Source organism: Cardiocondyla obscurior, linkage group LG13 (genome assembly GCF_019399895.1).
Source record: "Cardiocondyla obscurior isolate alpha-2009 linkage group LG13, Cobs3.1, whole genome shotgun sequence".
NCBI lineage: Eukaryota > Metazoa > Arthropoda > Insecta > Hymenoptera > Formicidae > Cardiocondyla > Cardiocondyla obscurior.
In genome coordinates this window covers 3,456,352-3,472,746 of record NC_091876.1, presented here as the reverse complement: position 1 = coordinate 3,472,746, position 16,395 = coordinate 3,456,352, and the positions used below count along the sequence as shown (strand labels likewise).

At 43.7% G+C, this 16,395-nt stretch overlaps 2 protein-coding genes across 2 annotated transcripts in view; both read left to right on the top strand.

Annotated features, from left to right (window-relative positions):
• Lrch (Leucine-rich-repeats and calponin homology domain protein) overlaps positions 1–5,973 on the top strand; it is a 35,198-nt gene extending 29,225 nt beyond the window's left edge. The window contains exon 13 of the mRNA XM_070665299.1: positions 2,722–5,973. Within this exon, the coding sequence (XP_070521400.1) occupies positions 2,722–2,868 (147 nt within the window). The 3' untranslated portion in view covers positions 2,869–5,973. The remainder of the gene's footprint in view (positions 1–2,721) is intronic.
• Positions 5,974–6,990: 1,017 nt separating this feature from the next.
• Positions 6,991–16,395, top strand: part of LOC139107592 (homeobox protein aristaless) — a 101,168-nt gene continuing 91,763 nt past the window's right edge. The window contains exon 1 of the mRNA XM_070665305.1: positions 6,991–8,839. Coding sequence (XP_070521406.1) covers positions 8,692–8,839 — 148 coding nt within the window. The 5' untranslated portion in view covers positions 6,991–8,691. The remainder of the gene's footprint in view (positions 8,840–16,395) is intronic.

Here is a 16,395-nt window from a genome sequence, read left to right as displayed (position 1 = left end):
TTAATATCTGTAGCAATAAGAGGAACAGTAAGATCGCCAGAAGCTTTGTGCTGCGATTGTCGGTCGTAAATTGCACCGTCAGTGAACAAATTATCATCTCCGGGCGTTCCGAATCTTAAACGCGTAATTAGGCGTCCCGCTAATAACTTCCGCGCTTACAACGAGGCGAATCGTCCATTATGGAATAACGAACGAACGTCCGAGCGATGACAAGTCATCATCCGGATATTCCATTACGTTTAATCATCGATCATTACGACGGATGCCTAATGATCCTTCGCGAGGACGCGAATACAAATGATCGCGACGGCCACGTCAGTATTATTAGAATCGGCCGGGATGTCGAACTGTAGTTTATTCTCAAAAACCCAAGACTGGATATAAATTCGGCGCGAACAAGCCGTACAACCGGCGGCTGCTTAACACAACCTCGCGATTGATCTACGCGATTGCCTGACGCTTAATCCTCGCGTCGTCGTTCGCAAGCGTGAACCAGCGCGATAATTTTATAACGACATTAGCGGCTGTAAAAGAAATCATTTAAGAACGAACGGTTGAACCATCGGCTGCCAGATGGAAATTAGCTTCGAGCTAACGCTTTACGTGTAGAGTAAAAGTTTTCTGTGGATCCAGTCGTGCTAGTCGAGGATCAATCTCGTAGATCGTAGTATTAAAATTTTACCAATAGCTTTCGCTTTCGCAAGAGGCTACACCGCTATTAAGAATATTTACGAAACGAAAACGGGGAGGTACTTAGAGAGGGAGAAAAATACGAAATCATTCCGTTTTTGCGTTTTATAGCTTACGTAGTTTTTGCAAATGCGAAGAGAGAAAGCTTATATATATAGAAAGAGATAGATATATTATATGAAGACAGATATATAGTTCGTTGAAGCTAGTTCATTTCTAATATTTTCTTTCGTTTTTTTTTTTTCCTCCCTTCCTTCTTTTTTATGTTAATGTTAACGTATGTAAGTTAATTAAATTATTCGCTAGCTCGTTAAGTCTACTTGGTGCTTGGTATACTTTCGTCCGTTGTTGTTTCCGTAAGTTTTTAAAGCTTTCCTCGTCTATTTAGAAGATATATTTATATTTATTCTGCGGCGTCTTTCTGAACTTGCGAACGATCGAACACGTCTGTTCGCTGGGGCTCTCGGGACAATAATTTCTTTCTAGCTAGATTACGTGGCCTAGGGCGGTTAGAATCGAACGAGCTCGGTGCGATCGGCTCGTTTTAATTCGATCTTTGCGTGTACCGAAGCATCAACCGATCTCAAACTACGCACACGCGCGCAATTGCGTTTATGCTGTTTCGATCGAGTCGGGTTTACATCTCGCGAAAGTCGCGATTTATTGCCGTTCGGAATTAATGTTCGAACTCGGGAGAAATTATTATTATTTATTATCAAAGTATTAGTATAGGTATTTTTTTTTTCCTAATTAAATCACAAATCGCGCTCCTGATTCGTGCTGCATGTTGTGATAAATAATAGTGACTACAACGACGATCTAACATTGATTCGAGAAATCAGTCGAGCTTTTAACTGAAGTCGTGTATTTAATCGTATGTACTCAGGTATAAACGCGTGCATTTATTAGCCGGATACCGTGTAATTTTAACGAGTGCCATCGCTCGACCCGATTCGATCCGAAGCATTTGCCCGTTCAACGATTTACGGAGACTATGATGTAACGCGCGAGCTCACGCGAATCGCACGATCTGTAGATCGTCATGTCTGCAGATTATTGTATTTCGTAAGTCTTTACGGTGTTTCTCTATCAATTTTTTTTCTACCTTTTGTACTCAACTTATTTATAAACGACGTGTTACATTTGCCCGCCATCCCTAAATGCTTTTTAGAGAGAATAATCCCAGCGGCGCGACGACAATGCCAGGAGACAATCATCGCGTTTTCTCTTTGATTTTTGCTGAATCGAACGACCAAGAGCCGAATCTCTTTTAGTCGTCTCGCCGCTCGGACGACTGCGACATCACCGACTTTGTTTTTTTTTTTCTTTGAGGTATACTCTGTAACGTTGATTGTATGGGTAAAAAAAAAAAAAAAAAACAAAAAAAAACAATGATTGTAATACTATAGCCATTTGTAATAAAATATCCTTTTCTTAAACTTCTACGTTCGCGGGAACTAATCATAGGAATCACGATCTCGATTCTAATTTCCTTTACCCAGGTGTATCTTTTACAAACCCGACGGATTTGCGTAAATTTTCGCGAGGCCCGACGCGTTTTATTAACCTTATCATTTCTTTCTATCTATATTCCTCCCGCAAAAAAAATTTATGTACCCTTGGAGAGAAAGTTTCCTTAACCGGAATCGACCTTGCATTCTTTTTTAGGCGTATTCCGCCGTTTTCCGTCTCGCCTTTGTTCCTATTTCATGAAAGATTCATTATATTCTCTCGACTCATACATATATGTATCCGCGCATTATTCGAACGTTTCGCGCTTCGAGTGAGGAGTCGAGCTTTACTATCCGGCTTTCTAGCGTCATCCGAATCGTCTGATAAGCTACTCTCGAAATTTATCCTGATGTGCAGTTAATCGGAGACAAGCGTGTTTCATTCTCGATTAGAGTCGCGTCGTTTTCTCACTTCGATCAATATCGGATTTTTATTCGGGACAGATAAAAATATTTTTGTGACGAAAACGATGAAGGTATTAAAGGAGCGCCGTGCGCTTTTTTTTCGTTAATTTTTCAGAACCTCGTATGCTGCGCCAGCGATGTTCTGGAGGGAGGTCGCGGTGTCGTCCGTGTCGCGGTCACCGTTTCCGAACTGCTGAGGTTTCATCAAACGCGCTCGCCTCTGCAGACATCATCGAGCGTGCCGAACCACGTGCCTGCTTAGCGCCAGACTATCTAATTGCCGAGATCAAAGGGTCAAAGGGATCGGGAATTCGCTTCTCTCCCGCGTATAGAGAGAGAAAGAGGTGAGAACGAGCGAGCAAGGTAACGGCGGCGGATGTGCTCGGAATTCGGAAACGAATGCGCACTCGAGATGCACTGCAAGACGAAGACAGACTAAGGAGTCCGACACGACTTCTCCGTTTTTCGAATCGTAGAGACTGGACTGAAGCTTGTTCAGTTGTTGCGGTTTCAGAATAAATAAAACGTCCGTAGGTTGGCAATTCAACAGCAAGCCGAATCAATTTTTAACTAATTTGCTTTTAAAGCATTAGTTAAAAAAAAAAAAAAAAAAATGAATAACGATTGGCTCAATAACGTAGTTAAATTATTGAAAACAATTTCTTTTTTTTTTTTTTTTAAATGGACATTACAATTTTACTTAGAAATTTTATATGACAGATTAGTTGATGTATTATTCGATGTATTACTCGAACCCTCTCTCACCTTTCTCAGCTAAGGATTAAAATCAAAACTCGAACGAAAGTAGCATTTAGATTTAATAGCTAAACGAGCAAAAAGTTCAACATGCTTCTCAGATGATACGCGTATCCGAAAGACGTCGCAAAGACGCCGGAAAAATATTCGATCTTTTAAACTTCCGTTAGGCGCCCGACAGGCTAATCTTTCACAAATATATTAGATCTTTAAAAGATGTGGCAATCCGTAAAACGTTCTTCAAACGTTTAAGAGACGCGTATATATATATTTTTTTTTTTTTTTTTTGACGTCTAAAGAACGTTTTCGGATTTTTGCTCTATCTCGATTATCTCGTAGCATGTTTGAGAATCATTCTTAGAATACAAGTTTCTGCGAAGTGATTCTTTATCAAATCGACAATAAGTCGCTTTGTAGCCACGTAACGTTTGCACGAGCGTTCCGCGGAACCTCGACGGATCGCTTTCGAAATCGCCACGAGCGATTCGTCGAACGATCGGGCGCGCGTTGATCCACGTGAAGGAAACTTTTTTTTTTCTCGTATTCCTTCGCGTGATAAGCAGCTTTACGATGTTAATACCAAGCGACGGATTTTTTCCTTATCAAAATCGCTACGCGAATCTCGGATATACGCAAGTTCGCGTACTCGACGTAAACGATAGACTGCCGTTAGCCATGACACTTAATTAGACGTAACGGATATTTTATATCGCAAAAAAAAAAAAAAAAAAAAAAAATTAAAAAAAAACCACAACCGGCGCGCGACGATGCTTACATTTGCTCCCGTGTTGCAATCTGATCTCTCAAAGTTTCAGGATACGAGATATGGATATTTTGTAGAACAGTTAAACGGAACTTTAGAGATACCGGGGAAGATTTATCGAGACCCATAGGCTGCATGTCCACTTAAAAGCCTCGCGGTATCGTGAAAGATAAAAAGAGCGGCACGATCCTATTTTACGAATCAAAAATATAAATTGAATCCTGATCAAAGAGAGTCCGGAGGATTCTAGCAGGCATTCGATCTTGAGGCTCGATTTCGCCTGGTTGGCCAAAGATATCCGAGCTTTCGAATAGCGTAGTTCTCTAGTATATTCGTGATCCAATATCTCGCATGCATGCGCCGCTAATAAGCTGAACTCGTATAGACTAGGCTGGCAATCAAATACAAAATACGAGCGTCCCAAAGACAATCGTGCTACGCGAATTTTTAATTTCGACCGCCACGTCGCACGCTGCGAAACGGAAATATTGTACGTTAATAAATTTCTCTCGTTTCGAAACATTACCTCTCGTATCGAATTGTTGGTACCTTTAAGTACGTCTTATTGCTATTTATTCCAAAGAAACGTCGCGTAAAAAAAAAGAAAGAAAAAAAAAACAAAAAAAAAGACAAAAAATACATAAATCTCCGCGCGAGCGGGGAGCTAGTTAGGAAACATTTAAATTAGCAATCGGCGATCGCTAACGATCGCTTACCCAACGTGGGCGGCGTTAATCATTGCCAATTGATGTCGATGGTAAACCGCGACTGGTTACCGGTAAGCGTCAAATACGGTTATCAAAGGCACGGGTAAGGCCTAGGTGTTCAAGCTGGTATACGTAAGCGTCTCGCGATTGCTATTTCAGGATGAATCGCATCGAGAAATTCGACAAAAAATTTGTTAAACGGCTCTCTCGCATTTTTAATTGTATTTTAACATGAATAACATCGCAAATCGTAAATATTAATGACGTTCGAGCAATGATTTTTAATTGAAATAATTTTAATTACAAATATCTTTACCTGTCAGTCTTTTTTTTTTTTTTTTACTCGCATGTTATTAGGCAAACGTCGGTGCGGCGCATCCTAAATTGCTTTAATCTTCCGACTTTCTTCGTATCTAATACGAGTCGGCGAGACGAATTTTCTAGTTTTCCTAGGTCGGGCAGGAAGGACTTTCCGTACTTCATTTTACGTTGCCAAAATTTCCCCGAGTAGTTAAGATCCGGAAACCGTTAATTGCGAATAACCCCATTAGGTGCTAAGTCTAATATATTAATTATAATTGTCTATTTTACGATGTTCGTCTTTTTAAGTTCAGTCGATGTGATTATTTCGTATCAGCGTGAAGTGTCTTCGAGGGAAACTATCGAAGGGGAGGAATTAAGAGGACGACAATCGCCGTCACGCGGATAATTGTAACGTTAATTATTTATCGTGCCAAAGATGTGAAATCTTTTTTCGCACTCACGTTTGAAGACGATTTTCATAAAAATTACTTTCGCCAAGGAGATTAAAGCACAAATTAATTTTAATTAATATAGCAACGTTTTTCTTTGCATGTTTAACTTATATTCGCATCTCGCCTGTGTCAAACCTTTGTTAAAGCGACGTATTAATTTTTTTTTCTTTTTTTTAATCAAAGTCCAACCTTTTTAGACGTTACTCTTGCGCAATTATAGACGCGTACTGTCCTTTCTCCCTACTTAGATTCGAGATTCTTTTACGACGGTCGTAGTTATGTAGGGATCTGTAAAGCGACATGTCACTGCGGAATTGTATTACTCACCTAGATTAATTATGTTCGTCGGATTGTGCAACAAGATAAAAAAAAAAAAAGAAAAGAAATGGCAGAGGCTGCCACTAAATTAAATAAATTCAGCGATGCGAAGCTCCTCAAAAGGCATATCTATCCTATCACTAGCGAATCCGCGTCGTAATTTCTGTAAGATTTGCATTCTTAATTACTTTTACCCTTATTGCATTGTGATTTTCTTTTTCGATTTATTAGTACGATTTGCGTTAATCGTTCTTACATATATTAATATATTATATATGCGAGAAAAAGGAAATATGTGTACTTATGTACTGCGAAAATTTGGAATTCCTTTATTAATATATATGAATGTTACTTTTACGCCAATTGAACGATGCACGAAAAATCAAATTATATATCTTTATTTGTAATGACGTTTTGTAAATAGTAGGCTTAAACTCACGCAATATTGTTAGAATATTTTCTTATTCTACGCAAAAAGTGTTTGGTGTCAAAGACCTTCTCACTTCGCTATCTCCCGCCGTTCGAGGTGCTTCCAATGGCTGGCTATTATGGCGAATTATTAAACGCACTACGTATTGTATTAAAAGTCAATAAATAAAATAAATCGAAGAGAATTAATTAATTTTATTTTATTTCTTTCCACAACCGTGTCCTTTTTATTTTTATTTTCTTTTAATTCCTAATCCACAACGTAATCCGTTCTCCCTTAAATCACACCGAGATAAAAATTTGCGAAGCCTACGAGAGCCGAGGGGATCGACGAGGATCGATAATTACTTTTTACACCAAGAATATCAGAAACCGAGCGCGCGAGCGAAGACCGACGCAAAGACCGACGTCGGCTTATCTTCGCTCGTTAGAGTAAACAGCCTCCGTAGGAGAAGATTCGGCCTGCGTTCGACCCTTCTCGAGGCAACTGTGGGTGTTACCCTGATGGGCGGTCTTTCAATCCGTGCTCAACTCCATTTTATACCACGAAGGCGGTCCGCAGGTACTCCACACCTTTCCCTCTACCACCTGGTATCACCTTGGGCAGCGCGAGCGATCGACCACCTCGAGGTGGAGGGAACGCGGCGGCGCACATTGCCGGCCAGGAGTTCGCGATACGCGTGTGTGCCGCGCGCCCACGGGTTCGTTCTCGCCTCTTCCAGCGGCTCGGTTTCGTTATGACGGAGCTGTCAACTCCGGCTGGCACTCGTGGTCACCTGAACCGGCCGTCCGACCGCGGGTGAGAGACCGTTCACGGCCGCGAAGACATGCCCGCAGGCACGGCGATCGAAGTAGGAAGAGTGCGCGCGATGCGAGTCACAACGCCGGTAATCGGTTCGATATGGATCTAACGTAAGGAGAATCTCTCGGCGACGAGAAGGTGTTACGGTCTACGCTACGCTGCTGCGAGACGTTACGCGAAACGCGAGGGACATCGCGGGTGTCGATTCGAAGAAGAGGCAGGGCGCCACGTGGATATGACACCTGCGCGAGCTCGCGGTAGAGTTACAGTGTATTTCGCGCGTATTCGTCTCGGAGGTGATCGTCGAGAATACGTGGAGGTACGCGACCGCTCTCTCAGGTAAAAGATATTAAAACCATACGCTACGAACTGGACAAGCGTGACCGGTTGAGAAAAATGTCGCGGAAGCCTACAGGGAGCCCCTTGCTCAGGTATTGCGACTCCTAAGCACAAGGACAACTGAAAGTTGGACGATGTGAATCGCGAGAAGAGTTCATCGATCCTGGCAGAGGTGCGTGTGTGCGTGCGTGAAGCGTGTTTACAAGTCCCGGGCAGGAGTAGCTTTTGCACGGAGCGACGCGAGCTCGTCGTCGGTGCCGCCGTTCCTGATAACGATTGACGCGATAACGCGCTTCCGGACTGCGGAATCGATAATACGTAACTCGATGATCCATCCGGCGGTGGTCTTAAACGAGAAAAGTGATCGTACTCGCCCGGAAGCGGAAGTGCGAATCGATACACGATCCAACGCGTGACGACCGGCGCTTCGAGAAAGGTACTACTTCCCGGATCCTGAAGGAAACAATCCTGCCGGATCTTAGCGCGAAATATGAAACATCGGAGGACGCCGATCGAGACACTCGAGATAATCAAACCAACCGGGACCACGAGGAAAAAATAGTGCAATCGATAACGTGTGAAATCAATGATTTCTGTTACTCGGAAAAACTGTTCCTTTTTTTCAAAACTGAGTTTATCGACTTAAATTCCCGGAAATATCGTGGCGTACTGACGGCGGCGAGCTGCTATCTAACTTAGGTACAATATATTTGCGATGTGCGTTACCATTCGAACGGCGAGATAAGCGGCAAGTAAACGCGTTGATCTTGAAAAACGTGCAGACCGCGAAGCCGAGCCCGCGCGACAGACGGAAGCTAGCAACGTAAAAGGGGAAAGAGGACAAGACTGCACGAAAATAAAGGTACAAATATAGAAATGACATAAAATGACCCGAGATTGTGTTATCAATTCCGTCCAATTGGAGCTGCTAATTAGAGCACTAAGTGTCACGTCGAGCATCGCGCGTTGAGCACGTTGTTGTTCTCGAGTGTCGAGCTGATCGACGAAGTCGAGAAGATCGGCAGAGGCGCGAGGAAAGTGGCTTTTCTCGCGGACGACATACGCTCGTCGTTCGTTAATGGGGCCACGAGGCCGAAGATGCGAGCGACAACGCCGACAACGACCGCGCGATCTCGACGCGTACGGTGATAGCGCGTGAAATGCCGATTCCTCTCCCCGCTCGTTTCCATTCGCGAAATTAGTGAGGCACGCAACGATGGATCTCAGCACGACGCCCAGAAGAACTTCGGAGGGCGTCGGTGACCTGCAGAAGACCAGAGTGGCCAAGAGCGTCTTCAGCATCCGCAGCCTCGTCGACGTCGAGGAAACGGAGCTGCCCGCGCAAGATGACGAGCATTCGCCAAGTAAGCGCGACTTTTTATCATACGTACGGCAAATAAAACTAACGTAATATCGGTGAATCGCGATTCGAACCTGTCGAGACGCTTTTTACATTCGTCCCGATCGAGCGAACATTCCTATTTCTGTTATAAAGTTTACGAAAACTACTAAGATTCGAATCTGCCGTGTTAATCTTTCAATTATAATTTTTGTTTTTATTTTTTATTTTATTTCACTTTTTTTTATATATGATTTTTTATAAAACGAATAAAAAAACTGTAATATTATTTCATAATGATTCAAGTATACATATTTGTAATTAAAAATATGTATGATACGTGAAATTAAATTTTTTAATATCGCACGAAAGTGAATGATGTATAAAAATTAATAATCGGCGAATATGCGATAGATAAAACAAGAATTTTGTTACTTTATAAGAAATAAACGACTATGTTTATGACCGGTGACAGGTATATCATATTCCAAAGCTATCTGGTAGACAAGTTAATTATTGAGTTGATTAAGTTGGAAGTGTAATTATTACTAGATCCGTGTAATTTATCGTAATATAAAAAATCCATTCTCCGCGCTAATTATAAAGCTCTACAGAATCTTTAATTACGACGATATACGGGAATAATTTAAGTGACAGATTCGTATATGTTTACACCTAAATCCAGTGTAAAACCACGATCAAGAAAAAAAAAAAATTCGCAATATGCGATTTTTTTGGAGAGAGATGGAGAGGAAAAAACGCATAAAAAAGATCTAATTTTTCCGAGTAACATAGTGGAAAGTTATTAATTTCGAAAAGCGACATTTTTTAAATATACGAAACGCAAATTGCTAAACTGTGACACGAAGTACAAATTACAAGTCCTGGCCAATTTGCTCGTGCTCCCGTAAAGCGCAACAATTCCGAAGGCAAATTATAAAATAACATTGCGCGTAATAGCATCTTCTAAAAATTATCGCAAGAAACGTGCCGATATTCAACATCGAACTCCGCGGAAATAAACATCGGGAAAACAAAAGGCTCGATCGTGACATCGGGGTTTCTCGCGGGGATGATCAGTTGGCTCCAACGATCAAAGTACGATCAAAGGCCGCGTGACATTCCGTGGCTTGAGAAACCGCAGTCCCGGGGTTTACTTTTTCCCCACGACTGCCTTTTGTGCCTTCGGGATTCAGCAAAAACCGGCCGCCCTTATAAGAGCGGCGGAGTTAATTAAGGCGCATTTAAAGTCGGTAGATCGCGATAAGACGGCGATTAACTCGAAATTAGTCCGCCCATGGATCTAGCAAAAACGGTATCGTTGTCGTTATTGCCGACACGTATCGACGGTGTAGATAAATACGTGATTGAAACGATGCCCAATTAGAGATCTGAGGCGAATTATTACGTCACTCTCGCGAATTCTTCTCTCCCGAGTTAATTCCTTGCGGGGGAATTTTTTGAAAAGGTACCTTTCGGCCAGGCGCCGGCGGAATTTTGGGATTCGCGGCCATCCGTTGCAGCATCGCGCGAAACGTTTACGCAATTAGAACGCGATCGCGGGTGAGGGCGATACGAGAGCGCGGAATAACGGAAAAGAACGCCGCGCCGCGTCGTAGCCGAGTTTTCTAGCTGGCCGATATGCAAAATACCTGCCCGGCCACGATAACGCGCATTACTTGACTTTCTTGGGACGAATAAATAGTGAATTACCATTTAGTCGTTGGCCGATAAAGCGAAACGAGCTCGCGCGATAACGGAATCTCGTTCTCCTCGCGACTCTGTGAACCATCGGCTCGTTATCGGATAATTAACAAGATGGATCGTTGATTAACAAATTACGAGTGCGACGCAATACATGTATATATGCAGTAATTATCGCGATATTAATTGCCAGGTTGAAGTTGAACGGACATTGTACGACCAAGCCACCCTCGGGGAAAATCTACTTAAACCGCTCGATATTATTTAAGCAACGTTGAGCAATTTCGAAGACTTTAGTCCGCTTTCCCAAGCGTGATTAAATTACATTAATGCAGCTGAAAAAATTAAGTACGTGGCGCAAAAACGTTCGGTTAATTAATATTGTATTTTAGTTAATAACAAGTAGAAACTTTGTTTTTTTTTTCTTTCTTTTTTTTTAATTGCACGTCTCTTATATTAGACACGTAATGTGCGTACATCGTGTTTGGCAGTTACAACGTTTATTAGTTATCCAAGTTTAGGATGCGTTCCGTTTTGCATAGAGCCTTTGTTAGCGTACGTTAACGTCCACCCATCGCTATAAATACTCTTTAATCTTCAATGTATACATTTATATACGCTGCCCGACTCATAGACCGATCACGGAGATCCGATCAAATTTACGAGACACGTGAAACGAATTACGTTGCATACAGATAAGCGCGTAGAAAATAAGACTTGCTAATTTAATGTAGTCGCGGTGCATCAACGGGTCAGCGAATTCTGCACGGTGGAAAGTCAGGCATATTAGCAACTGTATTAAGAAAAAAAAAAAAAAAAAAAACCGAGAGAGAAAAAGGAAAAAAAAAAAAAGCAACTGTCATATGAGAAATTATTTTCGTTATTAGGCAAAACTTATTGGCCCCGCCAAGGTACATTTTTGCATTAAAGGTAAATGTAACTAGACTTTGCGCGTGAAAAGAAATAGTAAAAATGAAACACCTCCCCGCAGTAGCGTTATTGCTACTTAAAGTAATTTCCGCATACAATTGTAAATTTTTTCACTTTACTTTGTCATCGACGTTCGGAAAGAGGACAGAACCGTATAATTATCGCCACATTAATGCCGCACGGGTATTATTAGCGCATACTCTTGCGTACTTTGTCGGTAAATATTTAAAAGTAGGTATAAATAATTACCCACTGTGCAGACGCATAGATAAGCGGGCTAAAGTAGTTGGCTTAACAATACCGCGGTGTAGCGGGTAAAAATGTTTTAAAGCTACTTTTGCCGTGGTGTAATTACTGTCAAACCCGATAAACGAATATTTATCTCAAGTTAAAGGTTCGAATTATCCTTTTGGTCGAATATATTATTTTAACATTTCAGATAAGTTCGCTATCAAAATATATTTATCGCATGCAACGCTACTTTTGTGCTATATGTATAATTTATTAAGAAGCCTTCCATTGCCAAACGGAACGGTATATATTTTCAACAGTTTTATCGCGTAATTTTCATAATTATTCATTAATTTATTTCATCGTTTTACTTCTTTTTCGCAAGTAACAATTAAAACGTGGATAATGCGCTTTAACGTTCACGCTTATGCGGAATATTCCCGAGCCTCCTAAACGTTGACTTTTCTATTTAATGATTGAAACATCTCGGCGGGGGGATGAGATGGCATGTGCACAGCCCAACCAGGGGCTTATCGCCGCCATATTACGATCCGGTCTGGTCGATTAAACGCTATAAATGGCCATGACAGAAGGTGTAATAGAATTGGGGTAACACCGGGCCAATGGCGCTTCGCGATTAGGGTGGCTGTTCGTGCTCGATTGGCTTTCACAAGCGAGGGTTGATGCTCCCTGCGGGTAAAGCTACGTCTTTATATCCACCCATCGGTTCCCGTTATCCCATTACAGAAACGATCCACCCTCGCGGTTAAAATTTCATCGTTCTGGAAACGTTACGACCCCTCGTGCTCACAAATTCTCCATTCGAATTAGCGATTGCGGTATAATTGCATAAAATTACGAAACTTTTATCGTCGGGTATACATGAAACTATCCGTTTAACCTTTCGAACGTTCAGACAGATTTACGACAATACCCTTTTTTTTTTTTGTATTTTTTGATGATTGACAATAACATATTTTTTCTTTTCTTTTTTTTTACAAAAATAAAAATTTTATCCTATCAAATATAATAATTAAAAGTAATATATTTAGCGGCATAATTATTAAAAAATTATTTACTAATTCCTTAACTTCTCGAATAAATTTTCTAGGACGGGCCGAAGGGCTTGTCCGGAACTTCAAACGTCAACCTCCACGGGCTCGTCGCAACATCACGCGGCTAATTGCGAAAAACAAAGAGAGCCCTGCCAATAATGCTCGCCGGGCGGGTTATAAATAATTCCGCGCGGGTTTTACACGCGCGTATATGGTGCCGCGTTGTCCGCTGATTGGTCGGCCCGCTAATTGTGTTTTATTAGCGTTTACCCCGCGCGCTCCTCCGCTCGTTCTCCACCTCCTCGAGCTCGAGCGCCGAACATCTGCGATCTTAGCTAACTAACCTACCGCCCATGTACTAACTGCGAGCGACATTGTTATTAAGAGTTCCCGCAACGCATCCGAAACCCACACACGCGCATATTCCCGCGGAACTATGCGCCCGACGATACGGGGACGTCGCGCGCCTTTGACTTTTACTTTTATCGCCGTCCCAAGATTAACGCTAACCATGTTGCCTTAACTTTACTTTTTCCCGCGGTAGTAACTCTATTTTAGAAAAAGGTAACCGAAGCTCGCGCTTCTCGAATGCACGTAATTAATAATCCCGCGGTCGAGCGAGTCACTCGCGAACGATTCGCGAGCGCGACGCGATCTCAAAGGCTGAGGGCTCGGAACCGATCGAGGATCGAACCTGGCGGCTCTTTACTTTCTCGGCGACGGGGGTTGGGCCCGGGCGGCCCGGTGGAGCAGAGATGAGCAGGGGCGAAGTCTTATTACGACGAGGAGAGCCGGGCATGCTGGGCGCAATCAAATAAATTAGTCGGAATTACGCGGGCCCGCGGAGCCAGCCGGTGGTGGTTGCGCGGGCTGCGTTCACCACCGCTCGTCCTCGCCACCAATTAGCGGAGCTTTATCCTGCGCCGGGTCTTTCGCACGCACGCTCGTGCATACGTGTGCGTACATATTTCACGTTGCTCGCGGTATATTCCGAGAAATTTGCGGCTGCCGCTTCTCGCGGGGCCGCCGCGGCGATATCGCGGGCTCTCTCGGGCATCGCAACCCTCCGCCGAACGCCCGAGAGGTGATTTGCGAAGTAACGCGAGAATTTATTGGGCCGGCGGATAAACGAAGAGCGACGCTACGAATCCCAACGTACGGCCGCGCGGCGATCGTTCGTCTCGCTTATTTATTAAATGGCGGCTCGTAAGACCAATTATCGGGATACGGGCTGCATGGGGAGTCCGCGGATGTCCCGCGCAAAACCCTTCCGCCCGGCCGGTCGGGGCACGAGATTGATACCGCCGTGGCGTAAATCTGACAAGGCATTTTGCGGGATCTTTCCCGCAAAGTGATTAAGCACCGACGATTTCATATAATAATAAAACACAGTGAATGAGACACGCGGTCGAGCTGACAAATCAAATAAACCATTAGCTCGATAAATTTTATTATCATAAATGTGCAATCTCGCAAATTACTTTTCTTTTCTTTTTTTTTTTTTTTTTTTTTTTTTTATTTGTTCCAAGCAAGGTGTAATATTTAGAAGTATACTAATATGAAATCGTATAATCAAAACTGCGGTAACGCTGCGCGAAAGAAGGCTTTCTATACGTAGAAATTGATTACGCGGACTATTTCTTAATAGTTTTGCTTTGCGCGAGTCGATTGCTTTCTCGTCATCTTCCGAGAAAGGCATTTGTCAATCGCGGAGCAATTGACCACGGAAAGTGGATTAACGCCGCGCGTTTCGACTCCGCTTTCTCTCTTGCCGGGCTGCTCCTAAGAATAATGCGCGCGGGAGAGTGTCGTAATCCGCTAACGAGTCTACGGTCCTCGTGGGAGTGACGTCGGCGAGGGCCAACAACCGGCGTGAACCGGGGAATGAGGGAGAACGAGGGGTAGCAACAGTATTGTACCACGGCAACGCGACGCAAAACGGTTACCGCGTATTCTTGCGTGACGCGTTATTAGCCGATTGGCTCATTAATCGCTCCGTCGGTCCGAAACAGCCGAAGCCTCAAAGACCACCCCCCCCCCCCCTCGGACTCGTCTATCCGCTCGCATAGGAAGTAATTGCTAATCGCTAATTGCGAGTGCAAACACTCCATCCAATTAACCCCTCCCACGAGCGCGGGTTCATCTATTGCCGGAGCCGGCGCAACCACCCCCTCGGCACTAACTTACTTCAGACTCGAACAGCTTTACGTCCGACCCGCGATAGATCACGCTTCCCCGTGGCTCTAGTGAGTTAAAGGCGATCGAGGCTGCTCTTGGTGCGCAGCAACGATCGCCTAATTACCAACCTAATTGTTCGTACGTGAACGATGGATCAAAGCGACAGATAATTCATGATATTTCCAGAGCGATTTCTCGACAGATTACGTCGCTTCGTTCCGCCTTTGGCTATTAGAAAATTTTTCTAAGCGACGATTCTCTCAACGCGAATAAAATTTGTTACGCTTGTGCAAGGATTTTTAATAAGATCTTTCTACGGAGTCAAATATCGTGTGTCTTAAATTTTTTTTCGGGACTCTTTCGACTCGCCCAGTATACCCTCGTGAACGTCGATACAGTTGTCGAAAGATACCTTATACACGCGCAGTTAATTAAGGTAAGAAAATTACTCGGAGAGGGGAATTCTTTCACCTTCCTGCTAAACAGATATTTTCCACCGACCTAGGCGCGCGCCCCTCGGCTTATCCCGAAATGGGGTAAAACAGATCGGTCACGGGTGATCACCGCAGGTATCACCTGTTAACTCGCCGCCGCCGGTCCTAATCGTTATGAAGGCGCCAGCGTCATATGCTGCGCGATGAAAAGAACGGCTCATTTCCTCGCCCCGTCATATCTCACCCGTTTCTCTTCCACGCCGCAACCTAATGAAATTTCGTCTCGGACAAAAATGCGAACCGGCTCGCGCGAGGGGGAATATACATATAGAAAGATGGAAAAGGGGAGGACGAAAGAGCGCGCGAGGGTGGGAGAGACCCCTTTCGATCAATTAAGGCTAATAAATGGCGTCGGCGGTGGGGTTGTTGATGGCGAACGGCCACGAGGCCGGTGGAGGGAAAGGGAGACCGGGGGCGAGGTGCGCGAGAGGGGGAAGGGGGAAACGACAAGGAGAGGAAAACGTTGCCACGAACGAGCCGACCTGGGCTCTGTGGGTTTATGCTATTAAAAATGTAAATATCTGCCGGCGGCTCGTTATCGGATGTAAATATGGCGGCGGAGCCCGGTGCTGGGACCAGATGGGGCGGGGTGGGCCTTGCAGCTCCTTTGTTTCGTTATTTATTGGAATGCACGTCCGCGCACGCCGCACCGAAACCCACGCTCCTCATCGAACCGCCGTGAGGACGAGCGCAATGATCATCTCTTCGCCTCGTCCACATTCGCTCTGGTCTCGTCTCGAAACTGGCTCGTCCGCGCGCTGGACGTTTTAATCTCAAATACGACCGACTTGCCGAGAACCGAGAGAGACTCTGGGCCACGCCGTCTATCGAGGCGTTTTAATGCGACCCACGTTAAGTCGAGTAATTTTGTTTTTTTTTTTTTAAATTATTTTAATAATGTCCGATGCTACAGATTTATTTAGATACCGACATTGCAATAAAGTATCAATAAATAACGTAATATTGCACGATTAAAAAATATTAAGAAA